The sequence below is a fragment of the Pteropus alecto genome, unplaced genomic scaffold, assembly GCF_000325575.1.
Source record: "Pteropus alecto unplaced genomic scaffold, ASM32557v1 scaffold40, whole genome shotgun sequence".
In the NCBI taxonomy this organism is placed as follows: Eukaryota; Metazoa; Chordata; class Mammalia; order Chiroptera; family Pteropodidae; genus Pteropus; species Pteropus alecto.
Genome location: NW_006431919.1, coordinates 2,974,996 through 2,988,992, shown reverse-complemented (window position 1 = coordinate 2,988,992; position 13,997 = coordinate 2,974,996). Strand labels below are relative to the sequence as shown.

The window sequence follows — 13,997 nt, the reverse complement described above, 5'->3', positions numbered from 1 at the left end:
CGCCCGGGCCGGGGGGCGGGGCCTGGCCTGCGGGGCGGTTACTCCGGCAGCGCACACCCGGAAACAGTCTCTCCAACGCTCAAAACCGGGAGAAGCGTCACCACTGCGGCCGCCACCGCCCACCGTCACCTCCTCAGTCATGCCGGTAAGTGGCCGCCCCGCCGCCGCCCCGCGCAGACTCGCGGCGCCCGGTTTGCGCCTCGGCTGCACTGCTGCTTGGCCAGATGTCGCTCTCCAAGGGCTCAGACCGCGGGCTGAGCCATTGTCCCTCCTCTCAGCCCTCCGCACCCAGCCCCCAGCTTCTGAGACGCTTCAGAAAATCGGAACCGAAAGGGGTTTTATGTAGGAATCAGGTTTCTGAACATCGAAAGTGCCAGGCTTCCAGTGATTACAAGCCCAGCCCTTTCCTGAATAGAGGAACAGACCCAGAAAAGGACAGAATCGCCCGAGATCACACAGGTCGTGGTGGCGAGCTGGAACTGGGACGCCTAGTCCCTCCGCTTTCCACCTGGATCCCGCTGTCCACGGAGCTGGCCTGAAAGAAAGGGGCGGGGCGGCTGTTGCCTCACTGACGGGAAAGGCTTTCAAAGGTCCGTGTTTTTCTTCCCTTCCCCTGCCCACTCTGGCCGACTTTCAGGTTAACGCTGAGTGACAGTGGATGGAGATAGTGCTTTTTATCTTGCCTAACGGTCACTTTCTGAGCCTGAACCCATGAGCCCCGGAGAGGTTCAGGGATCTGCCTAAAGTCGCCAGTTGCTCAGTGGCAGTTTGAGAGGAATGAGGTCTTCAATGTACTTTGCAGTGAGTCTTTCTGCATATATGTGATTGCTCATGGCCTCATTTTGTAGATAAGAAATTAAGGGCTTTTGCAGATTAAAAAAAAAAACAACAACATAACTTATTCAAGGTCATGTTGGAAGTTGGATGGAGCCAGGATTAATTCTCTTTTCTTCAGACCCCCAATCTATCCTGGCCTGCCCACATGGGAGGTGCAGACAAAAGTAGTCATACTGGTTTGGGAGGAAGCTTTGATCCCAGTGGCATTCTAGAGATCCTGGTTGGGTCATGTGTTTAGCACTTTCCCCCAGGGTGCCTACTTCACAGGTCTGCTCCGAGTACTCAGAGATGTCCCACAGATGCCCTGTGTCTTAGCAGCCTAGCTTTGGGGAGCTGACAGGTGAGCCAGAGGCCCCATGGGCCGGGCCACAAACATATCAGATGTCATTTCCCTTGAGTCTTGGCAGATGCCTTGAGACAAATCCTTGGGCAACACCAACTATGGACAAAGAACCTGACAGTATTGGCCCTCCCAACTGAGCAAATCTGCCTGTGGCAATGTTAGAGAACAACATTAATCATCCTAGTACTGGGATAGTACAGGCCATCAGGTTTTTGTGGGGGGTGGCAGTTAGGGGAAGGCCAGCTCGAGGATCGCTATTCTATGTTCACTTCTGGAGACTTAGACAAACAAAAGACCCTCCAGAGAGGATGATCGGAATGAAGAGGGCACTGGGCACCATATCATGAGATGAACAGCTGAAGGAGGGAGGCTATTACTGAAGGGCCTGCCATCAAAACTGGAAGGGGAAGAATGTGTCACCTGAGAAGTTTCTTAAACGCATGGAATCTCAGAAACCTTTTGGAAAATATGTGCTCATGGTCTCCTTTGTTTGTTTCAGAGGCACGAGTTCTCCGTAGACATGACCTGTGAAGGCTGTTATAATGCGGTCGCTAGGGTCCTCAACAAACTGGGAGGTGAGTGAATGGCTCTCAGCTGGGGATGGAGTAGGGGACAGCAGTACACTTATATCATGTTTAAATGCATACAGACGTGAAGCAGAAGAAGCTTCAGTTTAAACTGATAATAACAGTAAAGCTAAGATGTATTAAGTTCTTAGCATGTACCAAGTACTATGCTTAGAAGCTTCTGTGGATGAAGTCATTTAATCTTCATAACCATTTAGGTAGCTAGCTTATTTGACTATATCCATTATAAGCAGGAGGGAACTGAAGTTCAGAGAGGTTAAGTAACTTGATTGGGATCACACAGCCAGTAAGTGATAGAGCTGGGATGTGGCCATGCAGTCTAGCTCCAAAGCCATGGCAGCACTAGTTAGTGTGTTGGTGATCTCCAGTGGAATAACTTGTTATATGATACATTTGAGTATCATTTTATATTAAGATTTTTTTAATTTTAACAATTTAAAATATAAACTTTGAATCAGTCTTGTGCAAAACTCCTAAAGCATCTCTTTTGGACATATTTAGAAAATTATTATTCTCATCCATCCTTGTCAGATCTCAGCTCAGGAATCTGAGGCCCAGAGCAAGCTGGGGTCTGGTCCTGGGGCTCCATGAGGTCATGACTGAGCTGTGATCAGAGTTCTGGTAGTGCTGGGGCAGCCAGTCTTCTAAGATCTCCGTTTTAAAACCCTAGATAATGATAACACCCAGTTTTCAAACGGCTTCCATATGAGTGTGATCTCATTTGCACTTAAAGCAGTCCTCCGAACTGTACTTTCCATCTGTGGAATGGGGATGTTGACACCAATGGCTAGGAGGGGAAGTGACTTGCCCAAATTCCCACCATGAGTCAAGAGCTGATTTCTAGTGTTGTTAGCTAGCATCTTAATTTGAACCTGAAACAGTGGAAAGAACCTTGCTGCTGACTTGCCATTTGACTGTGGCCTCTTCTCCTTGGGGTCTAAGTTTCTCCAGCTATAATATGGGAATGTCTGTCTGTATCAGCTTTTGTTATGGATACTTTGAATGAACTTCTGCTTGGAAGCCCCTCATACACAGAGCAGCACGGTCTGGGCGAAGTGAGGGTGGGCCTGCTTTTACTCTTGACAGCTTGAGGACACCTGCCCAAGAACTGGGCTGCAAGAACACAGTTTGAAATCCACCGTGTTAGATGATCCCAAGGCTTCTTCCAGCTCCATGATGCCATCAAAATATTTATTCCAAAGAGGAGAGAGACATTTCCGAGCCAAAAGACAAAAACCCAGAGTGCAGCAAGGACACATTGCAACCCCTCCCCACCCTGGGTATCCATTAGGTACAAATTCAGACATTATAACTAACCCTGTGCCGTGAGAGTTTTTAAGGCCCCTTCACTGATGCTTGGGGATCTGACTTTGAACTTTGGCAGGTTTCTCCCCATCTTTCACTACTGTACCGACTAGGCTATTGAGATGGGTCAGAAGGGATTTCGAGTCGATTAGGGCTTTAGATGCTAGGCCTGAGGAATCACAGACTAATGGCATACTTGAACTGGAAAGACCACAGGGGCTGGCCAACCCCAACTCCTTCATGTACAGATAGGGAAACTGAGTCCTGTAATGGGCAGGACCCAACAAATCAGTGAAGCCATACCAAGAACCTAGCAAGGGCCTTCTCTCTGCATTCTGTTGTCTCAATAAGACCCAGTCTACATACTGCCATGTGCCATTTGGAGGCTTTAAATTGGCACAGCCCTTTAGGAGGGCAGTTTTGCAGTAGCTGTTAACACTGAATGTTGTAAATGTGCCAGTCCGTGGCCCCACAATTTCCACTCTATGAATTCATAGTACAGAAATACTTTACAAGTTTTGTACAATATCTTCAAGTATGTTTACTTGAAGGACTCAGGACTCAGTTTCCCTATCTGTACATGAAGGAGTTGGGGTTGGCCAGCCCCTGTGGTCTTTCCAGTTCAAGTATGCCATTGTATAGCATTGTTGTGATAATAGTGAGAAATTGGAAGCAACCCCCATCTCCTTCAGTAGGGCACTGAGTAGATGTATGGTACAGCCACAGTATGGAATATGGTATAGTGGTGGAAAAAAAGGATGAAGTAAGTCTGTATGTGCTAAGATGGCAAGGCAAGATATCTTGGCCATTTGAAAGTGAAATGTGGCAAAACCTGTTTCTACAGTATGATGCTATTTGGGGGGATTATTTTTCATTTACCTATCAGGAAGAAAGACTGGAGAGATGCCATACTGTTCACAGTGATCTCTAGAGGTTGGAGATAGTAGGGGCCTTACACTTTCAAATTTTATTCAGAAGTGTTTGCCTTTTTAAAATAAAAATGGTGTATCTATATTACTTTCGCCATTAAAAAAGAGAAGAAATTTAAAAGAAGCCCTAGTCTCGAGAGCAGGGATCAGCAAACTATAGCCTTACAGGGAAAGTTTCCTGATTCCTGGTCGAGAGGAAAGGGAAACAATGGTTGTGAATAAGGATTTCAGAGCCTGAGCTCTGACTGTGAGTCTTTGCTTCCACTCCATCCCCCTACACCCCGCCCCCCACTTCCTCTTCCTGCAGGAGTTCAGTTTGAGATTGACCTGCCCAGCAAGAGGGTTTCCATCGACTCTGAGCACAGTGTGGATGCTCTGCTGGAGACTCTGAGGAAAACGGGGAAGACCGTTACCTATCTCGGCCCGCAGGACCAGTGAGGACCTGGGCCCTCCGCCTGCAGGATGGACCAAAGTGGGCAGAAGGGTGAGGCCCCAGCACTTCAACAAAATAGTTCATTATCTAATGCAAATCACATGTCCAGGGAATCCTTACAGCCCTCTGTGAATGGAGATTACACTGTGTCATGTCTCCCAGGGTCCCCTTCACGTGTAGAGTGCATTTCATGGTCAGCCAGGTTTAAGTTTAGAGCGCATGACCTTAAGCACTGTCTTTTGCTTTGATAAGTTGAGTGTCCCATCAGAGATAACACCTATGCTCTGATCAGGTAAGTGAATTAAGAGTGGCGCAAAAATAATTGAGTGTCTAAACTGGATATTCCCTTTGGTTCTACATGATCCAGGAGGCAGATGAGTGGCACTGTGGCAGCACACTTCACCATGGAACTGGGATGTTACTCATCCATCCGACATTCCTTTCTTCTGTGCCCAGCCAGTCTCAGAATCCTTCACAGCACAGCCCTCCTAGCTTTTATTCCCCATGTAGTGCATTTCATACACGAATTACAATGACTGCCACATCCGTGATGTGGTTCAGTGCTCTCACTATAACTGAAAAAATTGAGGCCTGGAGAGGGGAAGTGGCGTGACTGAAGCCCCACCCAGGTGTGTGGCAGAGGCAGGATGACAGGCATCTGAAATCAGAGTTCTATAATGACTGATGGCATTGTCCCCTGAATGGGCCCATACAGAGCTCCCCAGGCAGAGGTCAGCTACAACTGGCTGGTAGGCCATGTCAGTCCCTTGGAATATAACCTCCTTCCTAATGGTGTCCATTGGAATCTGAGTGGGGGCAGTGTCCTGTGTAAATAATGACCTCACGTGCAAATCACGAAATGTCAGATGTGTGTGTTTTCCTCACCCCCTTTCCATCCGTGGATACAACCCATGTTCAGGAAGGAGCACAGGATGAATAATCACAACTCCAGGATTCTGATTCCAGCCCTGCCCTCATTTAACACTGTGACTTTGGACACTTCTGCTTACATGCTTTCAGTCTTTCCATCTGTAAAATGGGGCTACAACCTCCCTCCTGCTTTCCTGCCTGGTTGGGGTTACTATGTAATTCCTCTAAATATGAGGTTTATCCTCAAAGAGAGGCTGATGGTTCCACCATGCTGCAGATCAGTGTTCATCATTCCTGCATTCCTAGGGTTTTAAGGGGAGACTGAGTGGGTGGGGTTCTGGGCCCCTCCATCTATCCCAAATAGCCCTATTTCATATTGGGCCTCCATGTAAAATTGTGTTTGATGAAAAGTGATCTGACAAGGAGGGATGGATGGAGGGGAGGAAAAGAAATAACTTCCTGAGTTGGCTATACACATGTGGGGGCCCTAGTGCAGACCTTGAATCAGAATATCCTGGCCTGGGCATGTGAGTTTTTTGTTTTTTGTTTTTTTGTTTTCACTAAAAATGTAATACCTGCCAGTTGTAAACCATGCATGGCATAATGTTTTTCTTAGTGTTTTTTTTTTAATTGAGGTGAAATTCACATAACATGCAGTTAACTATTTTCGAGTGTACCATTGGTTGGCATTTAGTGTATTCACAGTGTTGTACAATCACCACGTCGCTCTAGTTTCAAAACTTTTTCATCACCCCAGAAAAACTCCTTATACCCACGAAGTAATCTCAGTGTCTCCTCTCTCCTTCCCCTGCCAACCACTAATCTACTCTCTGTTTCTCTGGATTCACCTATTCTGGACATTTCATAGAAAAAGAATCACATAATATGTGACCTTTTTTTTCTGGCTGCTTTCACTTGGCATCATGTTTTTAAGAGTCATCCAAGCAGTAGCATGGATCAGTACTTCATTCCTTTCTATGGCTGGATAATTGTGCTAGTAGTTTGCCTGTGTTAGCTTTTTTATCATAGGAAGTTTCACACATCTAAAAGTAGAGTAGTAAAAGTGAATCCCCCCTGTATCCCATCACGCAGATCCACCAATAATGCAATCATTGCCATCATTATTTCATCTGTGGCCCACTCCCCCACCCCCATATTGTTCAAAGAAAATTCTAGACATCATATAATTCTATCTGAACATAAGTCAGTAACCATGTGTAGTATGGGAAGGCTTCCTGAGATTTCGATGTACACCACTGGGTGAGAATCACCAATCAAGCAAGCTTTACCCCACAGTTTGTTTTAAGCCCCCACCCCCAACCCCACCCCATGACTGATTTGAATCCAGGTTTGGGAACCAGAGAGAGAATGTTTATTGGTTATGAAGTCATCATCTTGATCATCTGACTCTTCGCAGATTTGTTTGCTCGTGATTTTTGTTCATTGCCTTCCCAGTGTAAGTTGAAATGGGACAGGGAGTGCCATCCCAGCAGCCCTGGGGTTCCCCAAAAGGGTGATCTGCTTAGTAAGGTTAATGGGTTCTCATCAAACTGAGTATAACAGACTTGGTGGGAGTCACGTACAGGGCTGAACACTGGGCTTCTAGTCCTGCTCTGGCATCTGGGTTTCCCACCTCATCCCAACTGCTTCTTAGCGAACCTTTACTGTTTCTGCAACGCTTCCCTGTGCACAGCAGATGGCGCCTTTGTTCCACCTAACTTCTCATCTCTTCCAGGCCACCATCCTTTCCTGCCTTCCAGACAGATCTGGAACCTGACAATCCTGCTCAACAGTGAAAGTTCCTGCGGAGACCCTCACTTGCCCTGCTCCTCCTAGCTTCCCTGCAATAAAGTTGAGCAGCTTTTGTTGGAGATGTTGTCTCTTACGTGGTCTTCATGTCACTTATGTGCTATGCTGTGATGCTCATGCGTTGCTATGAAGGAGATAATTGCAATGCTTACTTGGGCTGGAGTTCTAAGAGCTCCCAGCTGAGACTAGGGGGCCCAGTGGATTCTGATTCTTTGCCGTGTGATCTTTTGCAAGTCAATTCCCTTCTCTGAGCCTCACTTTTCCTCATCTATAAAGTGAAGGTGTTGGGTCAGATGGGTGGTTGCCTTTCTTTTCACTACTTTCTTAGACTCTGTGTTTTGAAAACATTGTCAAGTGAATTGCAGTTAAGGAATATCAAATCTTAAAGCAGTTAGAAGAGTGGGAAGAAGCGTTGAAGACAGACTGCCTGGGAGAGAGTCCAAGCTCAAGTACCTCCCAGCTGGGCCCCTGAACCTCTTGCTATCCATAGGCATAAAATGTGATAATAGCATCTACTGCAAAGGGTGGTTGTGGGGATTAAATGAGGTGACACATGTAAATAACTTAGAGTAGTGCTTGCCAGTTGGAAATCACTCAGTAAACATTCTCTACTCACATATTTTTTCGTGTTTCATTAATCAAAGATCTGTAGAAGTGCAGATTAGAATTTTGGTCAGCCTAAAAATTAGTGCCTCACAGCACAGTTGATTCAACTATTAGCAAAACAAAGGGACTGTTTTAGTCTGTGTAGCTTTATTTTTTTTTAAATATTGCTTTAAACCAGCAGCTCTCAAACTTTCTTGTCTTAAGACCCATTCACACTCTTAAAAATCATTGAGTATCTCAAAGAGCTTTTGGTTATATCAATTGAGCCATATTAGAGATTAAATAGAAATTTTTGAGACCAGAATACACAAACACGCATTTCATTAGCCACCAGGACTAGATGAGGTCATTGCACAGCATTTAGGCTGTGGAAACTTCACTGATTAGGAGAGAGAAAGAGACCTTCTGGCAATAGTTTTTACCTCACGTGCCTTCTGAGAATCTTGGGGACCACACATTGAGAATCACTGCTTTAACCACTTACTGGGCAGATACTAGCATAAGACCTGACTCTGTACTTGGCCACCTGTGACTTTGAACCAGTCGTTTCTCCCAGAGGCAGTTTCCTCATCTGCACAATACACAATACCTGTACCTTGGAACTTGGTAGCCAGGAATAAGACTGTTGCAACTCTAAACTGTGTGCAACATAATTTGGTTCCATTATGAAGTTCTTATACATGGCTCAGTCACTTCGGCCTCTGTGGTCCCTCAGGGGCATGGGACTTTCCCTTCTGGGTATCTGGGTTTCTTGGCCACAGGATGGCAGTGTCCTTTGGGTTTGACCATCCCCGGAGAAGTCCATTTCTGTGGGCTCTGGGAATATGAACTTGAGTTTTTCCATTCTCACAGCTTCTCCAGGAAATCTGGTGTAAGCTGGCTGGCCCTTTGGGAACAGCTGAGAATTGAGACACTGGTGCCTCTTGGGGCCAGTGCTTCTGGGAGGTGTTTCTTTCCTTCAGCTCTCTGTATCACCATGACCTGCTGGAATCCAAGTTTCCAGCTGAGGCCCTTTGTCCTGTTCTTCGAGGCCCCAAAGGAGCTGGGGAAGCTCTGTGCCTGCTAGCAGCCCAACTAGCTGTCCAAAGAACAAGTGTCTTCACACAGCAGAGCACTGGCTTCTACAGGGGTGGGAGTAGGGAGCAAATGTGTGCTTCCTCTAGCCCCTGGCCCAGCCCACCTTTCCAGCCTTTTCCAGCCCTTGCTCCTCCTGTGTCCCCCAGGTGTCTTGCTTATGTTCGTGCTGCCCCCCACCCCTGTATATAGAATGATCCCCTCCACCCGCCTCTCCTCCCCAGTTTGTGTCCATGTACAAATTCCTTTCCCTCACATACCACAGCTTCCACAAAACCTCTCCACAACTGGAAGTAATTTATTTCTCCTCTTGGCCTTCACAGCATTCATCCCACTAGCTTCAGTGATGTGGCAAAGCTTTTGGTCCACGTGTCCTATCCTCAAAGATCAGGCCTGATACCACAGAACAGGCACTGAGGAAATATTTGGTGGGCGTGTAATGGCTGCCATTTGGGAGGCGTTTGTCTGTCATGCCCTTGCATTGATTTCATTCTATCCTATCTGGTCCCCATGAGACAGAGGACGAGCCCAATAGTATTAAGCCATACTCTGGACTTATCTGGGTTCAAATTCTGCTTCCACCACTTGATAACTACACAGCCTTGGGAAAGTTACTGATTCTTTAGTGAAACTCAGTTTCCTCATCTGTGAAATGGGGATCATAATAGTACCTACCCTACGTGACTATTGTGACAAATAAGATCCATCGCAGGCCTAATGCTTGATGATGGCATTCCACAAATAAAGCTTTTTGTTTGAACAAAAAATATCACGATTATACAATTTGAAGTTTGAAAAACTGAAATTTGCAAAATTTAGGTCCAGATCCTTTCAACCCTGGCAGACTATGAAAACTAAAAATGGAACCTCAAGCCCCACACTGTGTGGGAGGTGAGCGGCGGCTGTTTGGGATGCAGCCCTCTCCATAACATTCTCCTTTAATTAGAGCCAGTCTCTTAAAAATCCCAAGTCTGTAATTTCTGGGGAGTGTCCATCAGAGCTGCTTTTAGATTCCATGTATTTAGGGGCTGTGGCTACACGGTTTAAGGGGACAAGTTTTCTAATCTGCTTCTTTAGAGGGGGAAGGTCTGCAAATCTCATGACTGCCAACAGGAGCCTTGAAATAAAATATCAAATCCTCTGAAATTAAGGATGCTACCTCCCATTGGTTTCCTTATCATGGATTCCTAGCATTCTAACCCTTATAGAACTGTGGATCCCCGGACAGCTAGAAGCAGGCTGTATCTTGGATAAGGATGCAGGCTCTGGAGATAGGTGGGGTCAGTCCCAGCCTGGCTGTTTACCAGCTCCGTGAGCTTGGACGAGTTGCATAACTGTCTAGAATCTTGTTTTTCTCATCTGTAAAACAAGAATGATAACTATAACTTCTTAGAGTGAAGTGACATAGATGATGCATGCACACAGAGGGTGCTCATCTTGGCTACTGTCACTATCACTGCAGGATCTCAGGAAAGGGGAAGATCTAGTTGGTCACTCAGTCCAATATGCATATCCTCTCCCTCTGCAGGTGGCCCCAAGCCTTAGTCCTCACGCCATCCCTGAGAAGCCCCAGGAGCAGCTTGCTCTGCTCTGGACAGCTCTGTGAGGGAACGTTCTGGTGTCGAACCCACTCTTGTCTCCCTGGCACATCTCATGACTGAGGCGGGACTGTCCTGACACACGGGGCATCCATCTAGCTCTTCCTCATGGTGGCTGCTCAGAGGCAGAACACACCTTCCCTTTCCATCCCTGCCACCCCTCCCTGGTATACCCCACAAGGAATATGCCAAGTTCCCTCCCTCAGCCTTTCTTCAGGGACAGAGCTGGAGTTATCAGACCACCTGGCACTAGCCCCTTGGTAGATGCCCTGTTGATAGTGGAAGCTGAGAAAACGTGGCAAAGGGCAAGCAGTTCTGGGCCCGCACTGATCCAGCTCACAAGGTTTCCCTTCTCAGCATGGAGAGCTGGACGGAGTGGAGAGAGCATGAGGTCATCACACAGAGGGAGCCTGGCTGGGCAGGTTACTCAGGCCCCTCTCCTCCAGGAAGCATGGCTCCACACGGCACCCACTTCACGGGCGATGTGCATAAAGCTCCCAGTGTGTGTTTGGCACTCAGTGCTGGCACTCTATTTTACATTTCTGACCTTATGCCCCCGAATCCTACCACTGTGTAAAAGGACTGTCAGTCAGGCCCCACCCAACATCAGACCTGGCCCCTACTCTGCTCAGTCACTGCCCTACCCATGGGTCCAGTCTGGAAATAGCCCTCACTGAGGCAGCCATTTGTGGGTATCTAACTCCCTTTGTGGTCTAAACAGAATCTGTGGTTCGCTCTATGTCCCTAGTAGTTAGAGAGGCCAGAAAAGCCATTAAGATGGTAGGGACGGCTAGAGTGAGAGTTGAAGGCTAAACTCTAAAGGAAAAGCAACGTGGAGTCTCTGAGATCTCCAGGTCCCCCTCCGGGCCTGGGATACCTCACTTCGGACCCTCTCGCCATCACCTCAGGCCTCTGCCTCTTCCCCAGACCAAACACCTGCAGAGATGGCAGGTGCCTTGAGGAATACTAGAATATTAGAACTAGACGGGCCTCTAGGAATAAAAAGTCCTACTGTCTCATTTGTTGGTATTATTATATTATTATATTATTAATGGAAATATCTAACTTATTATGATGAAATAAGAATTATTAAAAATTTAAATAATCTTATTTATTTACCAGTCCCCACCTACCCCTCCTCCCACCATCCCCCTCAAACTCCATATAACAAAGAAAATTCTCTTACTTTTGGGTATATATCTTTCCAGGTGCCTTTTAGGCTTATGTAAATATACATAAGTAAACATAAAAGGCAATAAACTATAGTGTTTCAAAGCTCAGGCTCTGGAGTTAGACTACATGGGTTCAAACCCTAGTTTCATACCTTGCTGGCGAGTTATTTAACCCATCTAGACCACTGTTTCCCCATCAGTAAATTGGAGATGATTACATTTATATCATAGGGTGGTTCTGAGAATTAAACGAGATAATCCACATAAATCATTTGGCACAGTGGCTGGTATAGAGGAGACTCAATGAGTGTTAACCATTTTATTAGTATTGATGTTTTATAACCTACTTCTTTCACTAAATAGTTCGTGGACTCACTTTCATCTCAAATATGTGTATTATCTGTGGCTGAGCTACATAGTCGCAACAGATACCACATGGCCCACAAAGCCTAACAGAAAAATTTTGTCAATCCATCGTCTAGATCAGTGATTTCAAGCTGTGCTCTATGGAAACCTGAGATTCCATACAGGCATCTCAGGGAAAAGGGGCAGGGGGACTCCAGGCCTTCTGCACCTTTTTATCAAGGTTGATTCTCTTATTTGTTAAAATTAACTAGTTGTTTGACCAAACACTTATGGAAGAAATTATACCAATTCTCTCTCTACAATCTCTCTCAGAGGATAAAAGCAGAGGGAATTCATCCTAACTCATTCTATGAGGCCAGCATTATCTTAATACCAAAACCAGACAGACATTACAAAAAAAGAAAGCTACGAATCAATATCTCTCATGAAGAGAGGTGCAGGACTCCTCAACAAAATATTAGCAAATCAAATCCAACAATGTGTAAAAAGAATTACATACCACAAGCAAGTGGGATTTGTTCTCGGTATGCAAGGCTGGTTTAACATTCAAAAATCAATGAATGTAATCCATCACATCGATAGACTAAAAAAAAAAAAAAAAAATCGCATGAGTACATCAATGCCGAAATAGCATTTGTAGAAAATCCAAAAGGATCGGGGTTCAGAGAGCTTCCAGGTTGGTGAACACAATTACAACACAGGGAAGGCGGTGCACCCCAACTCCACAAGAACAGAAGCTCCTGCGCTGGGGACCCTCCTAGACCTTGCCCTATGAATCCCTTCATCTGGCTGTAAACGTGTATCCTTTATCATTTCCCTTAATGCACTGGTCAACCTAAGTATTTCCCTGAGTTCTGTGAGCTGGTCTAGCAAACAGTTAAATCCAAGGGGGAAAAGGTCATGAGAAACTCTGATTTGTAGCCAAGTCAGAAGTTGTGGGTAACCTGAAGACCTACTACGTGCAGTTGGCATGTGAGCAGTGGGGGTCTTGTGGGACTGAGCCCTTAACCTGTGGGATCTGACGCTCTCTCTCAGTAGTGTCATGGAAAATATTGCCAGTAGTTCAAAAGGATATACAATGAAAAATAAATACCCCATTTATCTCAGATACGTGGTCCTCCTCCTCAAAGACACTGATTATTACCAGTTTCATATGTACCTTTCAGGAACAGTCTGCAAATGTGAGCTTTAATACCCCCAGAGAGCTGCTCCACGCAGAGAATCATTACCACCCTCACACACATGGACGTCTGACTCTCCTCACCCATGTGGGAAGCCAGCCTGCACACCAAGGCCTTCCTGTGGAGAGTCCACCTCATCACCCTGGATTTTGGATGTTCACGGAAAACCACTCTTAGATTCCTGTCATTGGACCTGAACCCATCTGTGTGTCTTTTCCAATCAACACTTATGTGGGCCTCCCTTGTTTAACCAGGGTCAGCTTCTCTGGAGAATGATTGCTTATCTTTCTGACAATCTTCATATGCCTAACAACCTATGTTTTAAGTCAGACCATAGCAAACCTCAAAAATTTGGTGAAATTTTCTCATGATGGGGTGCACAAATTGACAAGCAGTCACAAACTTCGCTTTGTTAAATGGATAATCCTCCACTGGTCCCCTGTTCTGACCTTTAGGAAAAACAAGAGAAAACTAAAAAAAAATGAGAGCGCATTTAGCACCCTGTTCTGCACCCTGCCTTTTTTCTCTTACTTATCACTATGTCTTGAGATAGTTTTGCATTTCATATCGGTCCACAGAGTTTTGCCCTTGCATTTATAGTATAAATACTGGTTCAATTCCATTTGTGAATATACTCGGGGCTCAAATTAATAATAATCTTATTCTTTCTAAAATAAAGTCTTAATTTCTGTTAAGTATAGTGTGACCAACTCATCCCTGTGCCTGAGATTTTCTCGGTTTTATCCCTTAAAGTCCTGTGTCCTAGAAAACCCTCATTGAGCTCTGGGTGAACTGGGATGTTCGGTTACCATATTTAAGTACTGTATAAACATTAAACAAGTTTGAATGGGAGGTGGTATGTGATTTTCATCTTTGGCCTAAGACAA

At 45.7% G+C, this 13,997-nt stretch overlaps 2 protein-coding genes across 3 annotated transcripts in view; one reads left to right on the top strand and one right to left on the bottom strand.

Annotated features, from left to right (window-relative positions):
- Positions 1-13,997, bottom strand: part of SLC36A1 (solute carrier family 36 member 1) — a 245,499-nt gene that overhangs the window by 2,536 nt on the left and 228,966 nt on the right. The window contains exons 11-12 of one of the 2 annotated variants that reach the window (XM_025043052.1): positions 12,429-12,512; positions 9,072-10,152 (exon numbers count right to left, since the gene is read on the bottom strand). In XM_025043052.1, the coding sequence (XP_024898820.1) occupies positions 12,469-12,512 (44 nt within the window). In that variant the 3' untranslated portion in view covers positions 9,072-10,152; positions 12,429-12,468. Of the gene's footprint in view, positions 1-9,071; positions 10,153-12,428; positions 12,513-13,997 lie in introns of those variants that run through there. The other variant, XM_025043051.1, reaches the window with a different exon arrangement.
- ATOX1 (antioxidant 1 copper chaperone) lies at positions 9-7,175 on the top strand. Its single transcript, XM_006906430.3, has 4 exons — positions 9-145; positions 1,680-1,755; positions 4,309-4,485; positions 7,040-7,175. The coding sequence occupies exons 1-3, from the start codon at positions 140-142 to the stop codon at positions 4,437-4,439; spliced, it is 213 nt and encodes a 70-aa protein (XP_006906492.1). The 5' UTR covers positions 9-139; the 3' UTR covers positions 4,440-4,485; positions 7,040-7,175.